This window comes from Rhinolophus ferrumequinum, chromosome 9, assembly GCF_004115265.2.
Source record: "Rhinolophus ferrumequinum isolate MPI-CBG mRhiFer1 chromosome 9, mRhiFer1_v1.p, whole genome shotgun sequence".
NCBI classification, from domain to species: domain Eukaryota; kingdom Metazoa; phylum Chordata; class Mammalia; order Chiroptera; family Rhinolophidae; genus Rhinolophus; species Rhinolophus ferrumequinum.
Genome location: NC_046292.1, coordinates 65,281,670 through 65,308,288, shown reverse-complemented (window position 1 = coordinate 65,308,288; position 26,619 = coordinate 65,281,670). Strand labels below are relative to the sequence as shown.

General features: G+C 33.6%; 1 protein-coding gene across 1 annotated transcript in view; it reads left to right on the top strand.

The window, feature by feature from the left end:
- SELENOF (selenoprotein F) overlaps window positions 1-26,619 on the top strand; it is a 31,381-nt gene that overhangs the window by 399 nt on the left and 4,363 nt on the right. Inside the window, exons 2-3 of the mRNA XM_033114218.1 lie at window positions 4,815-4,982; window positions 21,842-21,905. Of these exons, the coding sequence (XP_032970109.1) occupies window positions 4,815-4,982; window positions 21,842-21,905 (232 nt within the window). The remainder of the gene's footprint in view (window positions 1-4,814; window positions 4,983-21,841; window positions 21,906-26,619) is intronic.

Genomic DNA, 26,619 nt, shown 5'->3' with positions numbered 1-26,619 from the left:
GGCCGGAATGCGACGTGGCTTATTTCCTCGTTTGATGCTTATCCTTCCCTGCCCGGGGTTTCTACGGGTTTTGTTTTGTTTTGTTTTTTTCCTGGCTTCAGACTATCTTGAGTACTTCTCTTGCAGAGCTCAAGCTAAAAACAACTGCAAATCACACGGTGGGGGTAAAAAAGGGAATAAATTTCGAAAAGGAATGAAAACTGTTTTGCATTGGGCAGAAATAAACCGTTCTTTATGACAAGGTTCACAGATCTTAAAGGAAAGCCCTCAAGTCTTTGGTCCAGGGTACACTTCCTATTTACTTCTTCCTCTCAATTATTATTAGTCTCTCTAATTCCGTTAGCCTTTTACGTCCGTTCTCTGTCATTCACATAGCGCTGGGTGCACTTCAGTGTTGTTTGTGGTTTTAAACAACGTTGTTGCAATGACAGGAGCTATTCTATACCAAAGCATAACTTATTTTAAAAATTGATTTTCTAAAATGATAGTCGTCATCGCGTTTAAAATCGGGCGGTGTTTTTTTTATTTCGTTTTTCTCCAATAACAGAGGAGATGTGTTCTTCATCTTTGAAAGGGGAAACACTAATTGTGACTCATTTTCCTATTCACTCAGGAACAATTTAATATTAAAGCCTCCCAAGAAATTTGCAACCCATGTTTTGCTATGTGAATAATAAAACTTTTTAAATAGGCATTGTGCTGGGATCTTTTACACTTTTTTTTAATCAGCTTAATTCTTCAGGTATTCTCTTTAGGAAGCCTGCTGAAAAGTTTTCTCCTAGGAGACCTGGTTTAATTGATTTACGCAAGGTTTGGGGGAATTAGGGCTAATACAAAGGCCTCTGTAAGCATCCCTGCTTTTCTTTCATCATGGAGTTTGAAGATCCTGCCTGTTTGTGCAACCATAAGAGGTGGATTCCTCTCTAGTTAGCATTACTATACTCCATGAATCAGGTAGTTCATGCCTTAGACATTACTGGAAGACCTCTCTCTAAACTTGCTACTGAAGTTTTTTGTTTGTTTGTTTGTTTGTTTGTTTGCAAATGTTAGGTAATTTGAGGTCATCACTATACAAAGATAGAAAGGAATGACATTTCAAGTTGCCTTCTCCTGGTTTCCCTGTTTCTTTGTTCTATGGCAGTATAACCACCCCAAAACTGAATGGCTTACAATGATGATATCTCCTAATTCTGTGAGTCTGCTGAGCAGTTCCTCTCGATTTCCGCTGGCCTCATTGATGTAGCTGTCTAGAGCTAATAGGTCAGCTGGACTGAAAGGTCCAAGATGGCTTCATTTTTAGTTGATGCTGTCAGCTGGGCAACTTGGTTATCCTTTATGTGGCCTCTCATCCTGCAATAGGCCAAACCAACTTCTTTGTGTGGTAGTCTCAGAGCAGCACTCCTGAAGAGCAAAAGCTGCAGTGCCTTCTAAAGCCTAAGCCTTAGAAATCACATATATCACTTACACCTCACAGTATTTGTCAAAGCAAATTACCAGATTTCAAAGATGGATAAATAGACTCCATCTCTGCATGGGAGGAGTGACATAGTTATATTGCAAAGAAGTAAAGATACCAGGATAAAGGGAGTTTATGCCATTAAACAATCTACCACAGTGACCATCCAGAGCATTTAAGCCAGAAACTTGAGTGTTATCTTTGACTCCTTCCTTTCCATGCATACTTCACATCCAGGCAGTTACCAAGTCTGATTGATTTTACTTACCAAATTTTTCTCAAATCCATCTAGTTCTTGTTAATCACTCTTCAAGCCACCAACATCTCCCTCCTTAGAAATAACAGCCTCCTGGTTCACCCTTTGAATTATCAGAGTCTACATGGTTGGCTTGGTCAGCTTCCCAATTGCCTAAGCCAGAAATTACTCATTTTAAATTCTTCTCTTTGTCTCTCACTCTCTGAATCCAATTAGTCATCGATACCCTTAAAAATCTCCATGCCAGTCCATTTAATCCTGTCTCCACTTAGGTAGCACCCACATTCAAGCCACCATCTTTGATTGCCTAGAATTACCAGCTTCTTTAACTGGTCTCCCCAATCTCCTTTTTTCCCTTTTTAATCCAGTCTCTACAATGCATCCAAAGTCATCTTTCTAAAACTTAAGTCGGTCATTATTAAAACTCTTCAGTGGTTCTCTGTTGCTTTTAAAGTGAAGTCTGTCCTCCTCCACGTTCCTTAATAAGGCCTTTTTGATCTGATACTTGTTTGTCTATCCAGGCTCAATTCCCAGTGTTGACCCCTGCTGGGAGAGCAAAAATGTAGAGGTGGAGAATTGAGGTCCCTTCTTTAGTATATCTCACATGCCATATTCTCCCTTACCAGGCCTAAAGTAAGGTGTTTGGATAAAATACAGGACTCAACATCCCATTTACAGATTTACAAAATCTAATATATAGCACTCTCCCTTGCATATTCTATGATCATACTTTCTGCTGTATTACACAAATCTCCGATCTTAACCGCACCATAAGTCTGTGTATGTATGTGTATCCCTGCACTCTCCCTGCTCCCATGCCAATTAGAATATAGCCAAAAGCAATACAAGGACCATTTTTCTTTCATATTTTATATTGTGCCTTACATGTATTTGTTCATTTACGTCCCTCTGAGGTGTGAATAGCCTCCTAGTTCATTTGTGTCAGTTCCTTGCTATTAAAGTCTTCAGCATATCTGTAGTTTGTAGAGCAGTGAGTGTAGAGTGAGTGTAGAGATAATGAACCCTACTCACTCCTACAAATACAAAATGATTCTGAAAATAGGAAGGGAGTCCTGAGCAATTCACCCTTCTTGGACTGTTTTAGCTTCCTCAAGGTTTATTCCTGTCTCTCCTGTAATGACTAGTGTTTTTAAGAAAAGAAGGCAATAAAATCCTTGAAAATGAAGAGGCGTGTGTGTAGGATTGTTGGAAAAACACTTTGAAGCTAGAAAAACTGCATTTCACAGTTAGCCTGGGGGGAGGGGGGTGCCAGGTGCAATAAGTAGTTGGCAGTAATAAAAATAACACAAATCTTTGGAACCTGACAGATGAATAAAAAGAGAGTAAGAGACTTTCTAGGCTCCTACTAGTGTGGGTAGAGAACTTAGCTCCTACTTTAATGTACACCTCTGAGTGCTTAGACTACACAAGTTGAGTTTTTATCACTGGCTGTGCTTTTGAATCGCTCTAATTTAAAGTTAATAGCAATGCTGAGTTATCAGCATTCCAATGAGGTGACAACTGGGAGGATATAAAGTAATTTAATCTGAAAATACATTCTGAGTATGATTAAGCATTAGAAAAGTAATATTTTAGTATGGCCTAAGGGAGCTGTTTTATAGAGCACCCAAGAACTCAGTGGTATTCAGCTCTTCATTCAGCTCATACATAGTTTTTTTCATTCAGAAAACCTTAGTACTGAAAGCAGAAGATGATACTGTGTATCATTGATTCTGAGACGCAACCTTCCCCCACCCTTTTCTTCACAGGTTAACATCTGGATCAGTCATATTTCAATGGGTGGCACAATTATAATTGTCCACGTTTTTATTGCTGCTATTAATGGTACATACAATAATGGAAAATCACAGATTCTGTGAATTCTGTTAATAGTGGTTAAGCGTTTTGCTGGCAGGCCAGAATTAGAATTTTGATGCTGCCACCTATTGCTATGTTATCTTAGACAAATTAGGTTAACTATCCCATGCCTCAGTTTACTTCTCTATAAAATGGGGGATAATAATACTATCTTCATAAAGTAGTTAAGATTAAATGAAATAATAATGTGAAGTTCCTAGCAAGATACATGCAAGATACTCTAAGAGCTTGATGTAATGGTCGTGGTTCTTGTATTCATTTTTACGGGGTTCATTTGTAAACCCATCTATTTACTTTTGTCTCCAATTTGAAATCTGTTCAAAATTACATGAGAAACCTATGATTTCCGAGAATAAAGACCAGTTAAGACACAACTAATCATATGTATGTATAATTATAATAAAATGTATAGCTATATGAAAAGATAATGTAACAATATAGTTAATCCATTTTCCCTGCCAACAACCCTCATCTACAAGGAGCTCAGTAACACCACAAAAATAAATCAGTGAATAATGCATGCAGGAGGGAATGGAGTCTCTTAGCTTGTCCATCTTACTTTGAATTGGGGAAAGTTAAACTGTTAAATGGTTATCCCAATTAGGGTTATCCCACCCTGTCCTTAGAATCTGTGTGTTTCTTACAAGTGTGGCTACTTATTTTAAAATTTAATATTTGACCTTAGTACGCACACTTAAATGCTGTTCAGTTACTTTTTGGTAATAAGATGTCACACATATTGTGGTAAGTGATGGAGCTACTACCTAAAACCCAAAGTTTTATTTCTGACGTGCTCCTGTTCTCCCCAACTCCAAACCCTTCCCCTGCTCCATGTGAATAAAGTCTGTAAGGTGTGGTGGGGACCTAGAGGTTAATGTTACTCCATAGACCCATATAAACAGATGCTAAGTTCTAAAAATGAAATGGGAATTTGTTTTTCTTCTAAGGAAATTCTTTTTTTAAAAACTTGAATGTTCAATAAAAGATGTATGTAATATACATATCTAAAGAAATAATACATTCTTTTTGTTAATCCATATTCTAGCTAAACTGAAAGATGACACAGTTTTAAGAAAAAAATGTATGGGGGAGGTGGGAAGAACCAAAGACTCATTCATATAAGCTTATAGAGTAATTCATCTCAAGTATGTTAGATTTTGACACCCCTGGTTTCTCCTGCTTTGGAAGCTTTATAATGTTTTATTTCTCATCTTTTATTTTCAGGTGTCTGTGTTTGGGGCAGAGTTTTCATCCGAGGCTTGCAGAGAGTTAGGCTTCTCCAGCAACTTGCTCTGCAACTCCTGCGATCTTCTTGGACAGTTCAGCCTGCTACAGCTGGATCCAGACTGTAGAGGGTGCTGTCAGGAAGAAGCACAATTTGAAACCAAAAAGGTGGTGTTTTCTGGTATCTCTCTTCTATTAGATGGTTTAGTTGAGATGAGGTAAAATAGCAAATTGCTTAATCAGCTTAAATAAAAAGAAGTCTCTAGCTTTTACATTTTGTAGTTTTAGAAACTAAACTGATTTCTTGCATGGCCCCTTAGATCAGTCAAAGCAAATAGGCAGGTAAAGGACTGTTACCTACCAGGATCCCGTTTTACCATGTTTCTGCAGAGGGTGGGCAGAATTATTCTAGCATGCTTGGATCCTAAAGCTCTTCAGTCTTCCTAAATTATGGCCACATGAAGTCAAAGAAAAATTAATTTTTAATCATTTGTAATAACCCAGTCTTATAATGAAATTTGAGATAAAAGCAAAGCACTTATTACCTGGTACATAATTATAGACATAAATTATAACTTTTAATCTGGTTAAACAAGAATATGGTCTTTTAATTTACACACCTGTTACTAATATTTCCAGGCACCTAACCTGACCTTTAACACCTGAAAACAGCCAAGGTGAAATACTGTGTTTCCCTGAAAATAAGACCAGGTCTTATTAAGTTTTGCTCCAAAAGACACATTAGGGCTTATGTTCAGGGGATGTCATCATGAAAAGTCATGCCAGAGCTTACTTTCCGGTTAGGTCTTATTTTGGGGGAAACACAGTAGTTCTAATTGTTCAATAAAATCTGCTATGTTTTGACCCACTGTTCAAATTAATTTAAACTTGCTTAATTTTTAAATTTTTTTCTTTAAATCTTTAAAGCCTTTAGACTTTAAATTATAAAGTAAGCTGGAAAAAATAATTTACATTATCCAAATAAAACTGAATTAGTGAGATTTCTGTATTTGGGTTGAGAAATAAATGGTAGCATCTCTTTGTTATGTTTCCCTTTAATATTCTTTTACTTGTAAATACTGAATTCTATTTGATGTGTTATGGTTTGTAAAGTTTTCAAACAGTATTGTATCTTCTTATTATTGGGTAGTAAAAGTTTATTTTTAACACTGAGTACAGTTTTACAGTTCTAAAAGAGAAACAAGCAGACAAGCTTTTAAAATGTTAGTATTCAACCAAAATTTAATACTTGATTTCTCAGTTGTGAGCCTGAAATTCCCAGTGTCCCAAAATTGACTTCCAAGTCGTCTGTTTTGCATTTTCTCTGTTCACACATACCAATAATATACTTTAATGTTTGAAAGATTTCCATACATGAAAGTTAATCTTTTCTGCCTATAATAAAATCTAAATTTTTAAAACTTGATTTTAAACAGATTTAAGATATAAGACTTTACTAGTTTTAAGTAGGACCCTTCCCCCTTGTTTTTTTGGGGTGTTATTTTTGTTTGTTTGTTGATGAGATATTCACATATGATAAATTGCTGAAGAAGTCTGTATGAGTCATCCTCTCATCTTTAAACTAGTATTCTATGGTCCGTACCTCTGCTACTTGACCAACAATTATTATTTCCTGAGACACGAAATTTCAAGGATGAAATAACAAGGGGTGTTTTATAATAAACAATCTTTATCACACACCTTCCCTTATAATTAAGGGCCAGTTGAGGGGTTCTACCTTTTGAGTGAAGTCGAATGTGCCTAAACTGTAAACTAAGGACATATGAAAGCTGTTTTTACTTATTGCCCTTTCTCAGTAATCCTTCATAATACATCAGTTTCATGGTATAATATTAATGGTAACTTGGATCATGCACTTTTCAAATAATTACATTGCTGTTCAATTTTCATTATTAAATGAGCTGTGTTTGGTATCTTGACACCTTTCAGCAGTTACAGCTCAGCAATGACGGGTAGGTAGGTAAGTAATCTGCTAGTTAATATATGCCTAACTAATTACAAGCTGAAATAATTATTTTATCTAAGTACAGGGGAGCCTGTATCCCAATGCACCTTCTATGCTATATCCATTGGTTTTCTTCCTTTACTCCTAGCCCCTAATCTCTAAGATGTACTTCTCATTAACCATTTACTAGCACACTGTTACACAAAATCAGTGAATGGTTTTCCTTAATAAGCCTGGTGGAACCAAAACAACAAAAACACTTTGAAATAGTACTGGAAATAGAAAAGTCTGGCATGATGGACAAGCCTCCCCTTAGATGCAAACCACATCCAAGTATAGAAGTATGCCGGTACTGCTATCTGGATTATTGCTACGTGATCATAGGAAGCAACAGTATATACAATATATTTTTCTATCTCTTAATTTTGAAATCACAGTTTAATTTAGTCCTAGTTTAACAGAAGTAAAAATCTGCAGTCTATATAGGCTAGTAGTGCCTTAAATAAAAGACATTAAAAATACTTAAACATGGCCGTGTGTATAAATCATTATGAATATAAATTCTTTAGAAGAAAAAAAATTGTAGTTTATCTACAGGAGTGTTTTAGCAATTTAAATATAATAAAGAAATGTTATCAGAACACTCATTTTGGTCCTTGCTTAGTTGCATGCTTTAGGGGTCTGTCCAGGGACAAGGCTAATCATTTTTAGGAATGCTTACTTATTTAACAGGCTGAATTTAGCCTTTAATAGCCAGACACATAAAATTTGCTTGAGGAAAAAAAAACATTCACAATAAAAGCTAAACAGACTTTGAAATCCCTTATCATTCTCCAAATAGATATTCCTTTATTCTTTTTATTTGCTCTTGTTTTCCCCCCATTCTGATCATGAAGGACCTACTAAGCATCACAAATACTAGCTATGATGAGATTTTTTTGGTAAACTATTTTACTACTGTTCCCATTAGTTTTGCTCATAGCTATGTACCTAAGTACAGTTTACAAACATCAGGAAGGTTGTTGGCTTAATTGTGAAAAGCAGACTTATTTGTAGCTTAAAGGAAAAACAAACTAAGAAACAAAATATTTAAATCCTGGTGCTATTTTTATATGGGTAGTATTACTAAGTAGCATAGTGACTTTGGCTTTAAACAATAGAATCTTAAAACAGAAGAGGAGGGACCATTCTTTCTTTCACTGCTGACTCGCTTTTTCCTTATGGTGGGAAAACATAGTAACTGCCATTTCCTGAGTGATGTATTTTATAGCTTTTCCCACGAGAAAAGGACTAATTCTTCTTCATTCGCAAAAATTTTAGACAAGGATTGTTACTAGCTCAAGTTGAGTCACTAACCAGTTACTAGCTAGGATTATGTAATAATTTAAGAACCATTAGCTGCCATAGTAGCTACATGGAATGTTTCATCAGGGAGCAGACAGAGGAAGCAGTTCTAAGGTAAAAAGCGGGTTAGGTACTAGGTAAGCAATGCCATACGTATCTGTTACACTTTTTTCCTCAGTTACTGGAGTAAACCACTTCTACTTGAGCTGTTTTTAAAGATTTAGCTCAAGTGTCCCCTCTTCTGGTAAGTCTTCCCTAATTTCCCCACCCTTACCCACAATCACTACTACTCCCAAGTTATATTAGCTACACCTCTGTATTCCCAAAACACTTGAGGATACCTTGATTTGCACATACCTCCATTATTTTGCATCTGTTGCTTTGCTTCTTTTTCTCCCAATAAATTATGCTCTTTGAAGTCTAGGACTGTTTTTGGTTTCTGAATCCCCAGCCTTTAGCATACAATATTTCATAAGCTTTTATCCTTGAATAAGGCTGTTTATGTTAAGTACAAGTTAGAAAAAGTGATTTAAAAAAATGTATGTTGAAAATACACTAGAACTCCATAGATGCTTGTTAAGTACCTTTTTCATTTCACTTATATATCCAGAATATAAAAAGAAAATTTGTTTCCGTGTTGGCAGTTATCCATTAGTAACACTTTGGTTATAATTGTTTATCTAACTATAAGTCTAGATCTCTCATTTCTATATATTATTTGTAAAGCTATCATAAGCATTCCAAATCTATCTGAAAAAAAGATATGTTAATTATTTAGCACAAATTTTTAATGATTCCAGTCTGACCACTAACCTTAATAGGTATTTTCTCAAAGAGTATGTGACCATCAGGTTCAAAAGTTCCCTGGGATTTTCCTGAAGATAAATATAAATCAAATACTTTTTTTTTTCTGCTAAAAATTTTTTAACTTCTATTTTCTAAGATTTATAAGATTAAATGTAGTATTTCCGTAGGTAGGTTGTTCTTCCCATATTTTTATAATCTTTCCAGTTCTGTGAATTTGAACTTGATTATGGCAGCTAGATGCTTTTTTCCTGTCTCATTCATTTAAGGTTTTCATAACTTAATAAGAATGATTTCAGCTTCTTCCAGACATGTAGAACTTTTGTATTTCTCCTTAATTACTTGCCCCTATTTCCTTGGCTAGTACCTGTTCAAGATCTTGGTTCACTAAGATCCTTGGAGTCCCAGTGTTGTTGTTTTTTTTCTTCTTTACAAATACTTTTATTTAATTGGTTTTTAGTACTTCTTATTCTTACGTGTTTATATCTACTTTATCTCTGAATTGCTATTCGAAGGTTTGGCTAGTTCCCAAACCAGAGCACCTTCTGGGAGAAAAGAATGCACTTAGCTGAATTACTCATACAGCAATAAGCAAATTATTTCAACTTAATTTACTGTTCATTCAGTCTTGATTATATGGGGAGGGAGTTTAGAGGGTAAGAGCATAGGCTCTAGAAGCAAACTGTTTACATTCAGATCTTCTGCTAGTCAGTTGATGATCTTAGACAAATTATTTGATCACTCGGTGCCAGTTCATTCATTTATAAACTGGGGATAGTAATAGTTGCTATTTCATAGGGTTGTTATGAGGATTAAATGAGTTAATATATGTGCACTGCTTAGAATAGTGCCTGATATTACAATACTTGGGTAAAATTAAACACTTGGGGCTGGTAGTCATGACAGTAGTAGTAGTAGTAACTGAGTTTCCGGTGGGCAAAAAATAACAAGAAATAAACACAATTTGGAGAACTCGGAATAACATAATAATGATTGCTGTTGACAAAGTAGGGTAAAAGAAAATAGATAAAGATGTATAACATGAACTATGAGATTTTCCAGTGAAAAAAATTTGGAACAAAATTTTCTGTTACTCCACTTTCAAGCTCCTGGACCAGTTGAGTCAAGAAGAAATAGCTTATGGTAACAGAATTAGTAATATGAAAACCTTTACCACTTACAACTACTTGTGTATGTAGAACAAAACATAGAAATAAATTATGTCAAACATAACCCTGGATTTCAAATTTTTGAGTCCTGCTGATGGACACATTATAATAACGAAAATACTACCAACTTGAACTTTAAAAGTTTGTACCATTTTGATCATTTTAAAATGTCTTAATGAAAGATTGCATTTGAAAAGGGAAGGTTTAGCTAATAAAATTTTTTTTTAAAATGATTGATAAAGTGGAGGTCAGTTTAGTTAAGACAAACCTATTGTGAAAATTGCATGAAACCCGTATTTTAAAGTCAATTTAGAATAAAATACATTATTGGCTTTCAGGTTTTTTCAGATTGCAGATCAAGTGGAAGCCATGATATTCTTTAAAACCAGAGATAACATTATAACAGAAAGTAAATTAAACTATATGTTTGAAATATAAAAATAATTGCTTTCTGAAAAAAGCAAACTATTAAACTAATCACAATTTCTGATCTTTTTTTTTACTAACAAGCCTCTGCTTAAGAGCATAGGCTTGAGAAGCAAATTATTTAGGTTCAGATCTTCTGCTACTCAGCTGATGATCTTAGACAAATTATTTGATCACTCTGTGCCAGTTCATTCATTTACAAATTGGGGATAATAACAGTTGCTATCTCATACGGTTGTTATGAGGATTAAATGAGTTAATAGATTATATTTTTAATCTAATACTTGGTAACAGATTTTGAAGGTTTAAGAAATTTTTTAGAAGAAAAAAGCTTAAAAGGGACTTTAAAAACCTACAGGTTGAGAAGAAATGTCTATTATTTGAATTTTGAAACATCTTGGTCTCCTTCATAGAATACCTAGGCTTCAAATCACCAAATTATACCATTACTGGTTCTGTAAAATAGCTCAATAATTCAGGTATTTGATGAAGAGTTTTTTTTATTTCAAAATCTACTTTTTAGATAATACTAAAACAAAATTTTAAAATATTTGTCTTCAATCTTTATGATAATTCACAAGATTTGAATAAATGGACCCGAGTACCAAGTGCATAAAATAATTTTAAGAATATAGATTCCCTCCACTTCTCACTCCATTACCTGGTTGGAATTAAGACTAATGTTAACTGACCAGCTTTATATAATAGCATTCCCACCTTCTAAGTGTATAATACTCTGCCTTCACATTTACATACACTCCAAGCAAGCCAGAGAGAGTACAAAGATAATACTAAAATACGTATAGATCAGTGGAAGTTTATCCCCTTCTCTTTTTATAAGAGTTTTTGAAAGAGTTGAATTTTCTTCTCAACTTCATTGCTTACTAGCTTTGTGACTTCAAGCTAGCAAATTACTGGGTGACCTTCAGTTTTGTTGTAGTAATTTACACTGTCTCACCTTTGAGTGCTTCTTTTACCTTGGTTATGTGCTGAAGTTTTTTACCTACCTGAAGATTATGTATTTAATCTTCACAACAACTTTGTAATGTAAATACTATTATTCCTATTTAACAGAAAAGAAAACGAGGATATAATCTGCCCAAAGTTACACAGCAATTAGGTGCTACAACCAGGCTTCATCTCAGGTCCATTTGACTTCAGAGCCCCAAGTTTTCTAACCTCTACACTATTTTGCCTCTCATCTTGAAAATGTTAATAGTAATACCTGCTTCACAGAGTTACTATGAGAAAATGAATGAGTTAAGTATAAAACACCAGACTGGCTTTCTGAAGGTACGTTTAGTTAGCATTTATACTTAACAATTTCAATAACACAGTACCATCACTAGTTTTCATTTAATATTATCTTATCTTTATTCCTCAGTTTACTACAGACATTAACGTCTCCCATTACTTGGTGTGTTTCAAGAATATAGTAACAAATTTGGCTTTAAGTCCCAACCAAACAAACATTTTAAATAAGTCATGTAACTTTTCTTAATTCTGACCAAAAAAAATCAAAACATTCAGTTATTTTCAGTTTACTTGGAAATTTTGTAGCCAGTTTCAGAGTAATTTAGAAGTCAGCTTAAACAGCATTATTCAAGACATGGGCAGATTTTAAGTGTTAGCCTACCAGAATGCTACTGTTGTGGAAAGCATAAAAGGATGGAATGGAGGATAAGCTAACTATGTGTGAAATTTGTAACCATTAAAGAAATTTCAGTTGCTTAAAATAGCTTCACTTTTTTTGTAGAGTCTGTAGCACCAATTCATGAACTGATTATCTTCAAAGGAAACAAAATATAAATGTCTTCAACATATTATTCTAATAGCAACATAGAAACTTTCACACAGAAGCTTTTTTTAAAGATCTAAATGTCTGGCAACAATTTAAATTCAGTGTAAGAATCACTAAGACTCCTGAGTAGCAATAATATTAAATAATGACACAAATATTTACTTACTAATAGCCACTAGCATTCATTAAGTTCTTATTATATGAAGGTACTCTTCTAAGCACTATATTAATTTATATAATCCTTGTAACAACTCTATCAGGTAAGAACCATTATTATTCCCATTTCATAGTTGAGTCTGAGGAATAGAGATTTTGCCTAAAGTCATACAGCTAATAAGTGGCTATAAATATATGTGTCCTATATTTGTGTACTGAAAGTTTTAAAATTTATTTTGTGTAGTTATTTCATTGAACTGAAAATATTTACTTTTTTTATGTTTTCTGAATGTGACATTTCATCTGGCTTTAATATGAAGAATAAATGTAGTCAATTTTTTAATGTACTTACAAATTAAGTCCAGCTTCTATCAAGCATATTCAAACATTCTGTCACATTTGCATATTATAATATTTAGAAAGGAAATAAACCTTTAAAGTAATTCATTATCCTCAGGCTGTCTTACAACTACATTTCCTACCTCAGAGTCAAAATAAACTTCCCATTTGTACACGAAATGTATCTTCTTGGTATTGGCTTTGAGAATGCTAAAATAAGACAGTCACTGTCCTTGAAGATTAGAAGAAATAGACATGGAAATTGGACTGCTAGAATGTATTTGGCAGGATACTCCATTGAGCTAAAACATAATGTCCAGTGTTATGAAGGTAAACACTAAAAGAATGAGAAATAAAGGAAGAAGAAGGGAATTTTAAAGTTGATACATTGAGAACTATAGATATAACCATGTTAATCATTTTGGAAGTGACCAACTGAAGAACTGAAAATAAACAGTTTAAAAGTTATTGAGTGGTGGGTGGGAAGCAGAGGAAAATTTTCACTTATTTTATACCCTCCTATACTGCTTCTTTTCTATCAGTATTTCCAGATACATTGATTTCTTTAAAGAATTCAGTGAGATGTGAGCTGTAAACAAAAAAATATGCATGTGCTATGAAAGCAAGAGAAGGAAGGGCATAACCGTTTTACAGGTCAGGTAAATATCACCATCTGCTTATAATAGAAATTGATACCTATGATAAGTTGGAAAATAATTACTAAAAGATCATCTCTTGCAGAAGAAAAAGTTAATGAAAAGGCACAGAGTCATGAGAAAGATGGCCATCTAAGATAAATCAGATAGTTTGGTTATGATGAAAGATAATGATTAAGTAAGTAAGGCCTGTTTGCCTTGCTTGAAAAGAAGTTTGGATTCTATCCTATAGGCAGCGGACAAAATTAAAGAATTTTAAGTAATGAACTGGCGTCAGATTTGTAATTTAATAACTTTTGTTGTTATAAACGATAGTTGATAGGGCAAAGGGGAATAGTTTTGCCAGAAAAATACCTTATATAGCAAGATACAGGGCTGAAGCCAACACATTGATAGTAAAAATGGAGAAGGAACAGAGCTGAAAAAGATTTAGGCAATAAAAATTACAGGATTTATTGACTTAACTGGATTGGAGGGCGAAGGCATCAGTGAGGGTGCTTCCCAGTGTTCTTACTTGAGAAACTGGTCACCCCAACACAAGAAGGCCTACAGTAGACTTCGACTAGTTACAAGGTGGCCCTTTAAGGCAATGGTGTGGATAGGAGAAGGGGCAGAAACTTTCAATAACCCATTAGTGACAAACTGCCTTCTCAGTTTTCTTTTTGAAGAAAAAAGTGTCAAAAGTTTTAATTTAGAAGGCCATGAATTTTATCTGGGTACCATAATGAATAGTAAAATTGATAGTTTACTTGTCAAACAGTGGGCAAAAAATAAAATGTGTAATGGCCTAGATTCTTTTGTTCATTTTTTTATTTTTCTGCTCTTAAGTTAGTATAATATTTAAACTTTTGGATTATTATGAGCTTATTTTTGTACCTGGTATTAAAATATATAAGTGATTACTTTCTGTAGATTGAGAGAAACTATAAATTGTGCCCACTGTTTTGTTTTTATCGATAACCTTTCTTAAAGGTATTTGTAACCTTTCTTAAAGATTATCATAATTGCCCCTCTTTTTATGACAAACAGTGATTTTCTTTATGGAGTGGAAATAGCAACAGGAACACAAGGAAAAGAGTTTTCTTTTGAAAAGCAGCTTTTGCTGCCATATGTAGCACCATCGCGTTGAGTTTCTGAGGCTGTCGAATGTTTGGATGTTGAACCATATTTTGTCTGGATCTCAGTTTTTCAAATTAACAGGAAATAGCTTGTATTTCTCAAACATTTAGGAGCAAAAAGACATTGAATTTTTTGTTTGCCATTTTCTAAAATATTTTTATTTATTACTGAGGGGCCTAGTTGGTTTTATTCAAAAACTACTTACTTTGATTTTTAAGCTTAACCTCATTTTTACCAATTCTTTGGAAATTTTGACCTCAGGAAATATAATGATGATGTGTCAAGATGATGTGCCTTTTCATTGTGTGTTTCCTAAATATCAGTAGAATTAAATGCATTGTTCCCAAGTGATAACCCTTGCAGCTGAATATGTATGAAGGTGTGTCCGTATCTGTGGCTGTATTTTTTTTCTAAGTGAAAATTTAATCAATCTTGTATCTTGTTGATGAAATTCTCATTGTTGTAAGTGCATATATAAATTCTGTTCCTCATCACAGTACTGAAAGAAACCTTGTTCTTTTCCTCAGATTTCAGAGTTGGAGTGTTCTAATTTAGAATGTGGTGATGTCAAAGAAACTTTTTTTATTTTATTTTTGTACATTTTCATTGAGCTTTTTAATGGAGCAGTGATTGTATCTTTATGGAAAGATTCCTTCAGTGTATTCTTACCTTCATTAGAACCTAGTTTAAATTAAGGTAGATGTTACCTTGCTTGTTTTGTAACGTTCTCAATCTTAAGGCAGAAACTAAAGACAGAAAAAGGAATAGCACTTCAATAGCATAGTAGAATAAGTTTAAACTTAAGGAGCTTCCTTAGGCATAGAGATGTATTGCTTTGTATTTTTTCAGAGTTCAATAGAAAACACCTAAAATGAGTAGTGTAATCTCAGGGGTATAATATTAGAGGATCATATTTTCCAGCTTGTTTTTCTAATATTATAAAACTTAATTTATTTCCCTAATCCTCCATGTCCATTCATTGTTCCTATGCAAAAATACCATCAGCCAGTGTGTATGGAAGTATCGGCACATAAACCATTTGCCTTATACATCTGCTGCTTCAGCGACTTAAAGTGAAATCTTAACAAAAGCTTACTACCAGATCACAAAAAATTTAAGTATCCTAATTATTTGTCTATGTGTAATTGTAGCTTATTGTTTGTAGTGCTCCAGACATTTTTTAAGAAATCAGAAAATATGGGAATGATTTGATGATGAATAATGAATTAAAACTTAAAACACCAGTAGATCACTAACCATATGGTTTTGGCTGAAAACATTTCCCTATAAATTAACTGGCCAGATTTTGCTAAAAATAGCTTCTGCATTTTTGAAAGGAGTAAAGTTGATTTTCAGAAGTTACGCTGGATGCAATTAATGTTTGGAAGAGTGGCTCGCATATTTGAGTGTATCAATTATTTTTCATTTAAGATCTCTAAATAACATAATACTCAGCTTTCATCATATTATATTCATACTTCCCTTTTTTTTTTTTTTTAAGGAGGGCACAGCTCCCAGTGGCCCATGCGGGGATCAAACCGGCAACCTTGGTGTTATCAGCACCATGCTCTAACTGACTGAGCTAACCGGTCACCCCATACTTCCTTATTTTTTAATTCCTACATTTTATTTGAGGGTAAGCCTTCAAGACCTATAAAATAGTTCCTCCTCAGGTCTGAGTTCTGTTCAGCAGTTAAAATTTTACCTTTTATTTCACCTAACGTTAGAGCATTTTCTTCATATTGCTACTAATATTCAAAGTTTTTCCAGTTTTTTTCTAACCGTACTACTGAATTTAATACTAAAGTTTTGCATTTAAATAAAAGGATTTCAAAAATAAGAATGTATGGCTGCAAGCAATACTTCATAAGGGAAGACAAACAGTATTGCAGCATTTGTCTTGCTGTAATCAAGCCTCATGTGGTTTACTTTTTAGAATTAATTTGGTTAGTCTGTTGAGCAAAAGCCTACTGTTAGATTGTTTTGTAATTTTTGCCTCATTAACAGTTGAGTATAGTCCAAGGCAGTAATTCTGTTCTCATCCCTGGCTGCCCGTTACAATCACTTGGGTGGCTTTAAAAGTAGTAATAATAATTAAAATACTGATGCCTGGATTTCACCCCCAAATACACTAATTTAGTTGGACCTGGGTAAGTTCCAGGGATCAGTAATTTTCAGAATCTTTCCAGGTAATTCAAGTGTACAGTCAAGGTTGAAAACGCTGCTGTAAGGTAATTTGAATTTGAAAGCTTGAGAAATTTTTGGAGTGGCCATTCTAATCACAGAGGAACAATGAGTGATAGCCCTGAATAGCCCCAGAACAGAAAGCTCCATTAACTATGAAAATGGGTTTCAAATACACAACTTAAACCTAGCCGATAGTGTGAAAGAAAGTATAATCATAATAGCTGTTGTTACTTACTGAACACTTAAAAGAATACAGGTTTTTTGCTTTGTGGTGTTGTTAACTCCTTCTTGCAGCTCAGCATAGCAGAGAATATCTCTTTTGTTCAAACAGGAAACTGAAGCTCACAGAGAGTGACTTACCCAAGGGGACAGGCTGCTTGTAAATGGCAGAGCCATAATTGGACCACATACACATTTGATTTTACAATGAGGTCTTTTCACTGTACTATTAAAGGATAAACTGAGGCATATTACAATCTTTAGCAATTTGAGCAAAAATCAGTTAAAATCCAGCAGCGTCAAATGGAAATGGTTAGGTGCTCCACCAACAAGAGTTGGGGGCAAGACTTTTATAGAGTAGATGCAGAAGCAAAGCAAGGAAATAATTTGATGGGCTATAGCTTAAACAGTTGTCTTATTTGGGAAATCTTAATTGGCTGTTTCAGATTTGTTGTCTTTAGGCTTTTAACTCTTAGGTTGTCCTTAGATCTCTTAACTCTGAGACATTTACAGGCTTAGGTTTTGGTTTGCTTACATAGGCTGCTGATGCCTTTGAACAAACCCAGTTTAATGGCCTCCTTGTTTAATTTAACAATATCATGCGGTATGAAAATTTGATATTCAGTTTGACTTAGTTTATTTCAAGGTTTTCTTACTGTCATGTTTCTTTAGAGCCATGGATATTGTCACCAACAAGAATATATTAAGTGCTCAGTGTTGGAAAGTTGTAGAATATTTCTGACTTGGACCAGGTTTAGATTTGTGGTGCTGGTGTGATGGTGGTAGTAAATATTAACACATGCAAAACTTTTTTAAAATTCAAGAAATTTACATAACTTACAAGTGTTGCCTTTTATTCACTGTTATGAATTAACTTATTTTGGAATTTAGCTTTCTGGTAAGAAACAGCATAGACCATTTTTTGTCTTGCTGTTAATCTGAACTGTTTTGTAGCAACACAGACTTTAATTACGCAGAATTATTTCCACAAAATAAAGACTTTTGGTCTTTTTCTATACATAAAAATCTCATTAGAAGCCCTTCCTAAAATTTTATAACAAGAGTTTGGTCATGTGGGTATCATTATATTCCAACAGCAATTTATCAGGAAGTCTTTCTACAATGAAAGGAGTGCATTGTCCCAAAAACTTAAGAAAAATGTATGAAATGTACAGAATCTAAAATTGAGATACATACAAATAAATTTTTATAATACAATATATTTAAATTGCGAAAAATATACTTTCGGAAATTTATTTTAAGAATAATAAATAAAAATCACTTATTTTTAAATGAGAAATAAATATATTTAAAAATCCTGTTACAAATAAGGTAAATTAGTTGTAGAGCTAAAGTAGTTAAATATTTCTACATTATACCCAGAGGACCCCCTCAAAATTTTAGGAAAACCTGGCAATTGTAAATAGTGTGCAATTAGGTATGGACTTAAAGGGAAAAAATGTAATTTTGTGCATCATTTTTGTACTTTTCTAGAAGTGTCTGTGTGTTTCTATTTAAATTATTTGAGCTCAGATAATACAATCCTAATGAAATAATGACCTGTAATCCCTAGAGTTAGATTTTCTATACAAATAGACTTCTCTACCGCATATAGAAAAGAGGCCTACCAACTTGCTATAAAAAATATAAGCTTGCTATATAAAAGTTACATAACTTGCTTCTTTGATTTCTCTTCTACTGGTAATTTTCCACAAATGTTTGATTTTTGTATGTGAGTGATATTACTTTAAAAGGTAAAAATGCTAAGGGTGAAAGTCAAGGAATTGGAAGTTTTAACCTTTTTGAATCCTTTCATACTTTATGCCCTTGAGAATTTCTATTATAAGTAGCATATATTTCCTTGTGTACAGTGAATTTATGTGCTGCCAAAGATGTTTATAATTACCTTATAAATAGGCACCGAAAATTTAGCACAATTTATAGTTTTTTATTTACCATGAAAAGCAAATGTTTTCCCATGAACACTACAGATTCATAATAAAATGCCAAATAGCATCCCAAATTAATGCTTTTAGAATTTGACTTTAATCATTTTGTGCAGCTTTGAGTTACATTTTCTTTTTGTTCATTCTAGACTGGAACTCAACACAGTCTGCTCTACAAAGTATGTCAAAGGAACTTGAAATATTTTGAAAGTTACATGATGAGAAAAGAAATGTCTAATTCTGCTAAATGAATAATTCTCTCCATTCAGCACACATACATTGAGCAGCTTTGTGTCCCATTCTCGGGGGGAATTATGATAAATAAGACATTTCCTGTCCACAGTGAAATTATAGACTATTTATAGTACATTATGATAGGAACAGAATTCTGTGGAAAGTCCCTCACTGAGGGAATGAGACCGACAAAAGTTTTCCTGGAGAAGGTCACATTTGAGCTGCCTATTCATTAAAGAATATGTTTCTAATATTTTTGATTAATTAGTTGGGGTTCTGTGGTGCAGAGTACTTTCCATGAATGGGTTACAAGTATGCTGGGATACTGAGTCCTTCAGTCCTTGAGAAAACCAAGTGGGGAGCCGAGTGAGCAGAGGCCACCAGTTAGTTATAAATAGCCTCCCCTTTTTATCCTAGTGATCCGTACGGTCGTTCCCATTTTCCACATGTGATGATAGGAAGAATTTTGGGAAATAGTGGTGTAGAGAAATACCATCATATAAGGTAATGGAATCTCCACTTAGAGTTCCCAAGGGATCGCCACTTGCAAATAAAAGATAAATCTAATAACGAAATTTTAATATGGCCTTTTTTCTTCTTAGTTCTGGTAAAATATACATACAGTTCAGTGACATTAAGTACATTCACATTATTGTGCAATATCATCACCATCTGTCTCCTGGACTGTTTCATCTTTTCAAACTGAAACTCCATACTCATTAAACAATAATTCCCCTGTTCTTCCCTCTTCCAGCCCCTGGCAACCACCATTCTACTTTCTGTCTCTGAATTTGACTACTTTACCTCATAGAAGTGGAATCACCAATATAGTATTATCTTATTGTAACTGCCTTATTTTACTTAGCTTAATATCTTGAGTATTCATCCATGTTACAGCATATGTCATAATTTCCTTCCTTTTTAAGGCTGAATACTATTTTATTATGTATATACAACATTTTGTTTACATGTCCATCTGTCAGTAGACACTTGGATTGGCTTCACTTTTTGGCTATTGTGAATAATAATTAGTTTACAAATTTCTGTTCACATCCCAACTTTCAGTTCTTTTGTGTATATACCTAGAAGTACAATAGCTGAATCCTATAATTCTATTTTTAATTTTTTAAGGAACCACTATTCTGTTTTTCATAGCACCACTTTACATTCCCAACAGCCATTTACAAGGGTTCCAAATTCCCCACATCCTCGCCACCACTTGCTGTTTCCTGCTTTTTTGATAATCGTCATCCTCATGAGCGTGAAGTGGTATCTCATTATGGTTTTAGTCTGCATTTCCCTAATGATTAGTGATGTTGAGCATCTTTTTATGAGCTTATTGGCAATATGGGCTGAGATTTTTAAAGATTTGGGGGCGGGGGACTTGTCTCACCAAGATTAACCAAATCTTATTCACAAACAACTTATTTTATAGACTTAGATCAGCCTAATCTTAAATTTTTACTATTGCAAAGAATCTTAGAGGTTATCAGAGTTCTTACTCTGAAATCCATCAGTAGTTCCAGAGAGTCCATGAATAACCTGAATTGAAGCAAAATTCCATCAGATTCTCAAAAATATCTTTGACCCTTAAAAACTTGAGAACTATTGATACAACCCAGCATCACTAAAATGTTAAAAAATAGCTTTTGGATTAGTGAAATTAAGTTGATTTTTAAATTTCTACTTTGTGCTTTTCTATATTTTCCAAAGTATCAAAAATAATCATGCATAGTACATGTGACTTTTATGCTATTTTGGAACTTTAAAAGTAAAATCCATCTTTAGCTCTTAGAATTACAATTAAAAAACGAGTCTAAAAGCTAAGAAATACAGTGGATATAGTGTGTTCTTACCATTGTCTGCCTTCTCTTAGAGTCACAGCATTCCCAAGTCACTACAAAAAGAATGGGCAGGCTATACAGCTATGGAAAAAAGAAAAAAAAGATGTTTACCAATGAATACATTTCAACTGAATTAATTGTAATAAAGTACTGAGTTTAAGTTTTTTGTAATAAGCTTTTACTATAAAGAGAATGTGATGTGCAGGTTTTATAGCTAGAAAAGCAATATTTCACTGAATTCGTTTCAACTGGAAGTCACTAAGGGAAAATAGTTGATTTAAGTTCTTTATAATGAAATTTTACTGGTTTTCCCATAATATCTTTACATAGTACATACCATAATTACTTTTTAAAGGTATTGGGGGTTTTGTTTTAAAACAATGATTACTTAATTTTAAAAGCAACTGTAAAGAATTCTCATTAAGTATCTATGTTGGATAGATGGATACACAACTGTTCAACTTAGCATCCTAAAAAACTGTAGTGTAGAAAATCCTTAAGATTATGTGAAGAACTTTGTAGGACATCTTACCTATTTGAATTCATTGTCAGGTCTCCATATCTTCTTCAATCTTTTTGGCTAAGTTTAAGTATACCCCAGGTAGGGCTTAACCTCCTCTACCATTTAATATCCTTTGGCCTCCGTTTCCTTCTTTGTTGGACTGGAACTAGATAGTCCTAGTCAATGCTGACATTTGTTCAATCTGTATATCTGTTCAAAGAATATCTGTATTGTTTCTGCTGTGAAATTTTATATTTTATAACTACATTTTTTAATTTATACCAGTTTTTTAAATTCCTGATTTTCCCTTTGCAGCTGTATTCAGGAGCTATTCTTGAAGTCTGTGGATGAAAATTGGGAAGGTTCCCTCAAGTCCAAGGTATGTAAAATTAACTCTAATAAAATTTCAGTTTAATAATTTAAAATCAGCATTTTACAAGAATAATTTTATTAAATATTAATACAAGTAACAATTTTTAGGATTATACTTTCTCTACAGCATGTGAATTTTTTCCACATTTGTTTTCATGGCAGTGGAATTTTATAGTAATTGTTGAATACTAGGGTGCTTTAAGAAAGCATAGTATATGAAATTTAGATTTACATATAACACATGATGAGGTGGTTATTTTCTTAAAAAGAGAGCTTTCTCTTTATCACGCATACATTTTATGAGAACTATTCTTTTACCAGATATAAACATAACCACTTTAGGTAGAATTTCATTCTAGTATATTTTAAATGTGAATTGATTTATATAAAACTCCTAAGGAATAATTGCATTAAGTGAGACTAGATCTGTACAAAATGACAAATCGAGAATAGAATTAATTATCATAGAACTTGAGATGCAGAAGAGAGGAAGTCATACATGCATATCTTCACAGGAAATTTGAAGGATAAATATGTGAAAGGATAATTGTGAAAGTATATTCTTTTGGCAGATATCAAACAGTAATGAAACTTTGCAGCTCCCAAAATCCTTGGACTAAAGCTTTTTTCTGTTCTGTCCTTGCATGTTACTTTAAAATCAGTTTTATGAAACTGAACTTGTCTGAAGGTGTCAACCAGTGGTTGTTGACACCAGTACAACACCAACAGGAATCCCCAATTTGGGGTGTGGTGAAGAAGGAAATTTTATTCAGTGCAAACTACTCAACTGTAATACAGCACAGCTGTGGAACAGCATGGCTTCCAGGCGGCCCTCTGGCTAGACAGCTCTGCTCTGCCCTCCTCCAGTTGGCTCTACCTGCTCTGCTCCACTCTGTTCCAGCTAGATGTCTTCAGTGTTTCAGCTCCAGCTGGGGAAATGCGATGGAAAGAAAAAGTCTGCTCTCTGAGCTGAGAGGATCTGACTTATATAGAGAAGTCCCTGCCCCTAGTCCCTGATTGTTCCATCCCCATGCAAATGAGGACTCCAAATCCTCAAAGTTTGATTGGTCCAAAAGGCACTGTCCTGATTGGTCAAAATGGAGTCGCTCTGATTTGTCAGTGAAGATGCTGATGGGGGGCTATAGCTGCACAGCTTCCATTGAATAGGGAAAGTCTCATTCCTGTTGGTTAAAATAGGATTCCAGGAACTCCTTTATAAGGGTTGGTTCAGTCAGCAGGAACAGTGCAGGCAGGCAGTTCAGTGCGCAAGGCAGGCAGCTTAGTGGAGGTTTCTCCTTAAAGCACCCTTTGTGTGAGAGGCCCATTTTAGAAAAGGCTGCTGTGCTCTGTTTTTAAATTTGAGCCCAATTAGCTAGCAAGATCTCTTCTTAGTAGGTATCTGCTTTCTCTGGATCAACAAAGGTAATGACGTTGTTTTCTTTTTTCAACTGAAATACATGAGTGCTCTACTTATGTGCCTCATTCTGTTTTTGTCACTGCTGGCTTTCCCATGATTTCTTGCCTTGTTTACTTAATGGCAAGATAATTATTTGGATTTATGATGTTATAAAATTGCCTGTATTAGCACCTTTCCTTTATTGCTGACCTAGAATTGTTTATAATAAAATACTGCTCATTTTGGCACAAAAATGAAATAGAATAATTTGACTTGGGACATTTTATATGAGGCCCAAAGCAGATAAACATCTAATTAAATACATTCTTTGTTAGAATAAGCACAAATTCTGACATAGCACAGAATAGAATATAACATCTACATCTACTTAGGGAAAAAAATTCCTTACTCTGTTGCTTTTTTCCCTCAAATACTTAAACTCATAATTGTACCATAGCTGTTTTTATGTAAGCTCTCTGAATGATAATGTGATCACTCTTATTCCTAGAGTTTGGCAGTTGCTTTTTAATTTTATTGATTATTCATATTTACTGACTTGTTTTATTAATAATCTTTTGTGACTTAGCTTTTCCTGAGGTCAAGAGTAGCATTGATACCACAATTACCCTTCTATTTGTGATATCAGATTTTATTATGTCCTTGGTAATAATTTCTACAGTTTATAGTTCAGTCTATAAAAGCTTGAGTATAGTTTATCAATCTTTGTAGTAGAACTTAATTATATATATATATATTTTTTATGTATAGTTAAATTCTCAAACCTTTGGGTACATGTAGTCATGCTGCCTTTTCCTTTTGAAAACAATTGGATCTTAATTCTATGTATAAATATTTAATTAGTACAAGCTGACTTAAAATGAAAATGATTGTTTATGTAATGCATAACCATATTTACTATAATTATGTATAATACCAATATTTTCTGAACCCATGAGGAGCTGGTATATTTTTAATACAACCATTATGTATTCCTACTTTCAGACTCACTAAGAGATATTCTGGAATAGGGCATGAAGGAGAATTGGCAGTTTTTACCATTATTACAAATTCCAAACAAATTTTCATGTTGTCATTGTTTCATATTCTTTGTCATCAGCATCAGGTAGCTTCAGGAATTAGCATGATAACTTTCAGTATACTTTAACTTACAATATGTTGCAATTTTTCAAATTCAGTCAACTTTAATTAGCTATGTATGTCATAAAATAAAAACATAAATTAAGGTTAAATTTTTCCAGAAGAGAGAGGGATTTTAATTTTGAAATGTTTTATCCATATTAAACAACTCAGTGTTTACAGAAAAAAGTCCCAGATCATATTTCCTAGCCAATTCCAGTTATGCTTCCTAAAATACTTTTGTTTTCCATGTTTTGACTGTTTAAGTAAGAAAGGCAGTGTAATAATTTCTCTTAATAGATTGGGCTTAGTGTTCTATCACTGTGGTGACATCAAAAGTAATAATATAAATAAGTATGTTTTCCTTCTCATACAAGTGTGAGTCTTACCATGTTAAGGATGTGTCTGTCTTCAAAAAAATATATATGAATTTTCCCTAATTTTGTATGTCTTGGCAAACTTTTTCTATAAAAGGCTAGATAGTAAAACTTGTCAGTTTTACAAGCAAGTAGGATTAGTTACTTGTTATCTGGTCTAGCCTATCTCTGTTTCCTTTTATTTCTATTGACTCTTCTATGCAGCTACCAAAAAGGCCCTTTTCATAGGCAGATTTGATAATGTGGTCCTCTTGCTTAAAATTCTTACAGATTTCCATCACATACAGAATAAATACCAAACTCAAGAGCATCATATATGAAACCCATCACAACATGGTTTCTCTGTTTTAGGTTCACATTTCTAGTTCATGTGCAGAACTATTTGCAGTTCTCTGAACTTGACCTCTAAGTCCTTGCACACACTACATACCTCCTGACTTACTATGCCCCTTCCTAATTCTTTGGCAATCTCCTATTCACTCAAAATTTAGTTCTAGCATTATTTTTGAGTGGCTTTTGGACAGAATTTTTCACTCTCTTCTTTATGTTCCATAGCAATTTCCACAAAATATCATAATGTATTTATTTTGGCTTACTGGTCTTTTGCCTCTACCAAATTATTATAGAAACTTCTTAAGGCCCAGAATTTATATATATATCCTTAATATACCTAGAATCTACCCAACACTGTACCTCTTACTAAGAGGAATTCAAATATTAAATGAATAAATGGGTTTACTAAATTTATCTCATGAAATGGTGTCCCCAGTTTTGACAAATGGGAATCTGGTAAAAAGCCTGTGTTTTCATTGTTTGTATACCCTATGAATTTATAGTCTTCTAACATTCCTTTTCTGACTTTGTTATTCTGAGAAGTCATAATCTTTTTAGTTTGTCCTGCCTTCATTATTGTTCTTCCAATCTTCCCAAATTCTCTTAATTATTTAAGTTGCCCTTATCTGAATGTTTTTAAGTACTTTTAAATTGACTTATTGGGAGGACCCAAATGACTCATTATTTTGCATTCCAAGTGGTTTGTATCGGATAGTAAATATTCTTATTTTAGAAAAACTCTTAGATACCCAGTATCTTTCATTGAGCACAGTTGGGAATCCAGTTCTATTGTTGTTTGTTGTTTTTGCAGTTCTCTTTGTGTTGTTTCTGGGTATGGTATGGCATTTTTATTTAGAATATATTCTGATTCAAATGTACGTATTTTTAATCAACAGAAAAACATCTGATTATTTTTCCATGTAATTTTACGTGACAGTTCACAAGTCTTACCTGCCATAAGCCCTTATTAAATTAAGACCCAAATTAAATCTTAAAACCAATAGAGTACATTGTAGGACTACATATAATGTGATCAACGGTATATTATTAGATCTAGCTGAGCATATTTTGTCTCTTTTTTTATTTATATTTTTACTAGTTTATGATTTTGAAAATAACATAATTCAAACATTTTTTTCTTTGTAACCTCAAGATACATCTTTTCTATTACTCTCCATCCCCACTTTTATCCTCTTTTTAGAACAAAGAAGAGGATAGATTTTTTTAGACAACATTCTTTATAGTTAACTCTGAAGTTTCTGAATTATACGAAGAGTCCCACAACTTTCCAAGCAGTGTGTATGGCAAAACAAATCTTCTCCTGGGGCTGCACAAATGACATGCTGATAAGAATCCTAAGAGGAAAGTTGTTAACATTTACTGTGTTTTCTAATCACTCTGTATGTTTCATCACTTTGAAGTATTATTAATAAAACTGCCTTTCTGACAAATAATCAAATTGGTATAAGAACATTTTC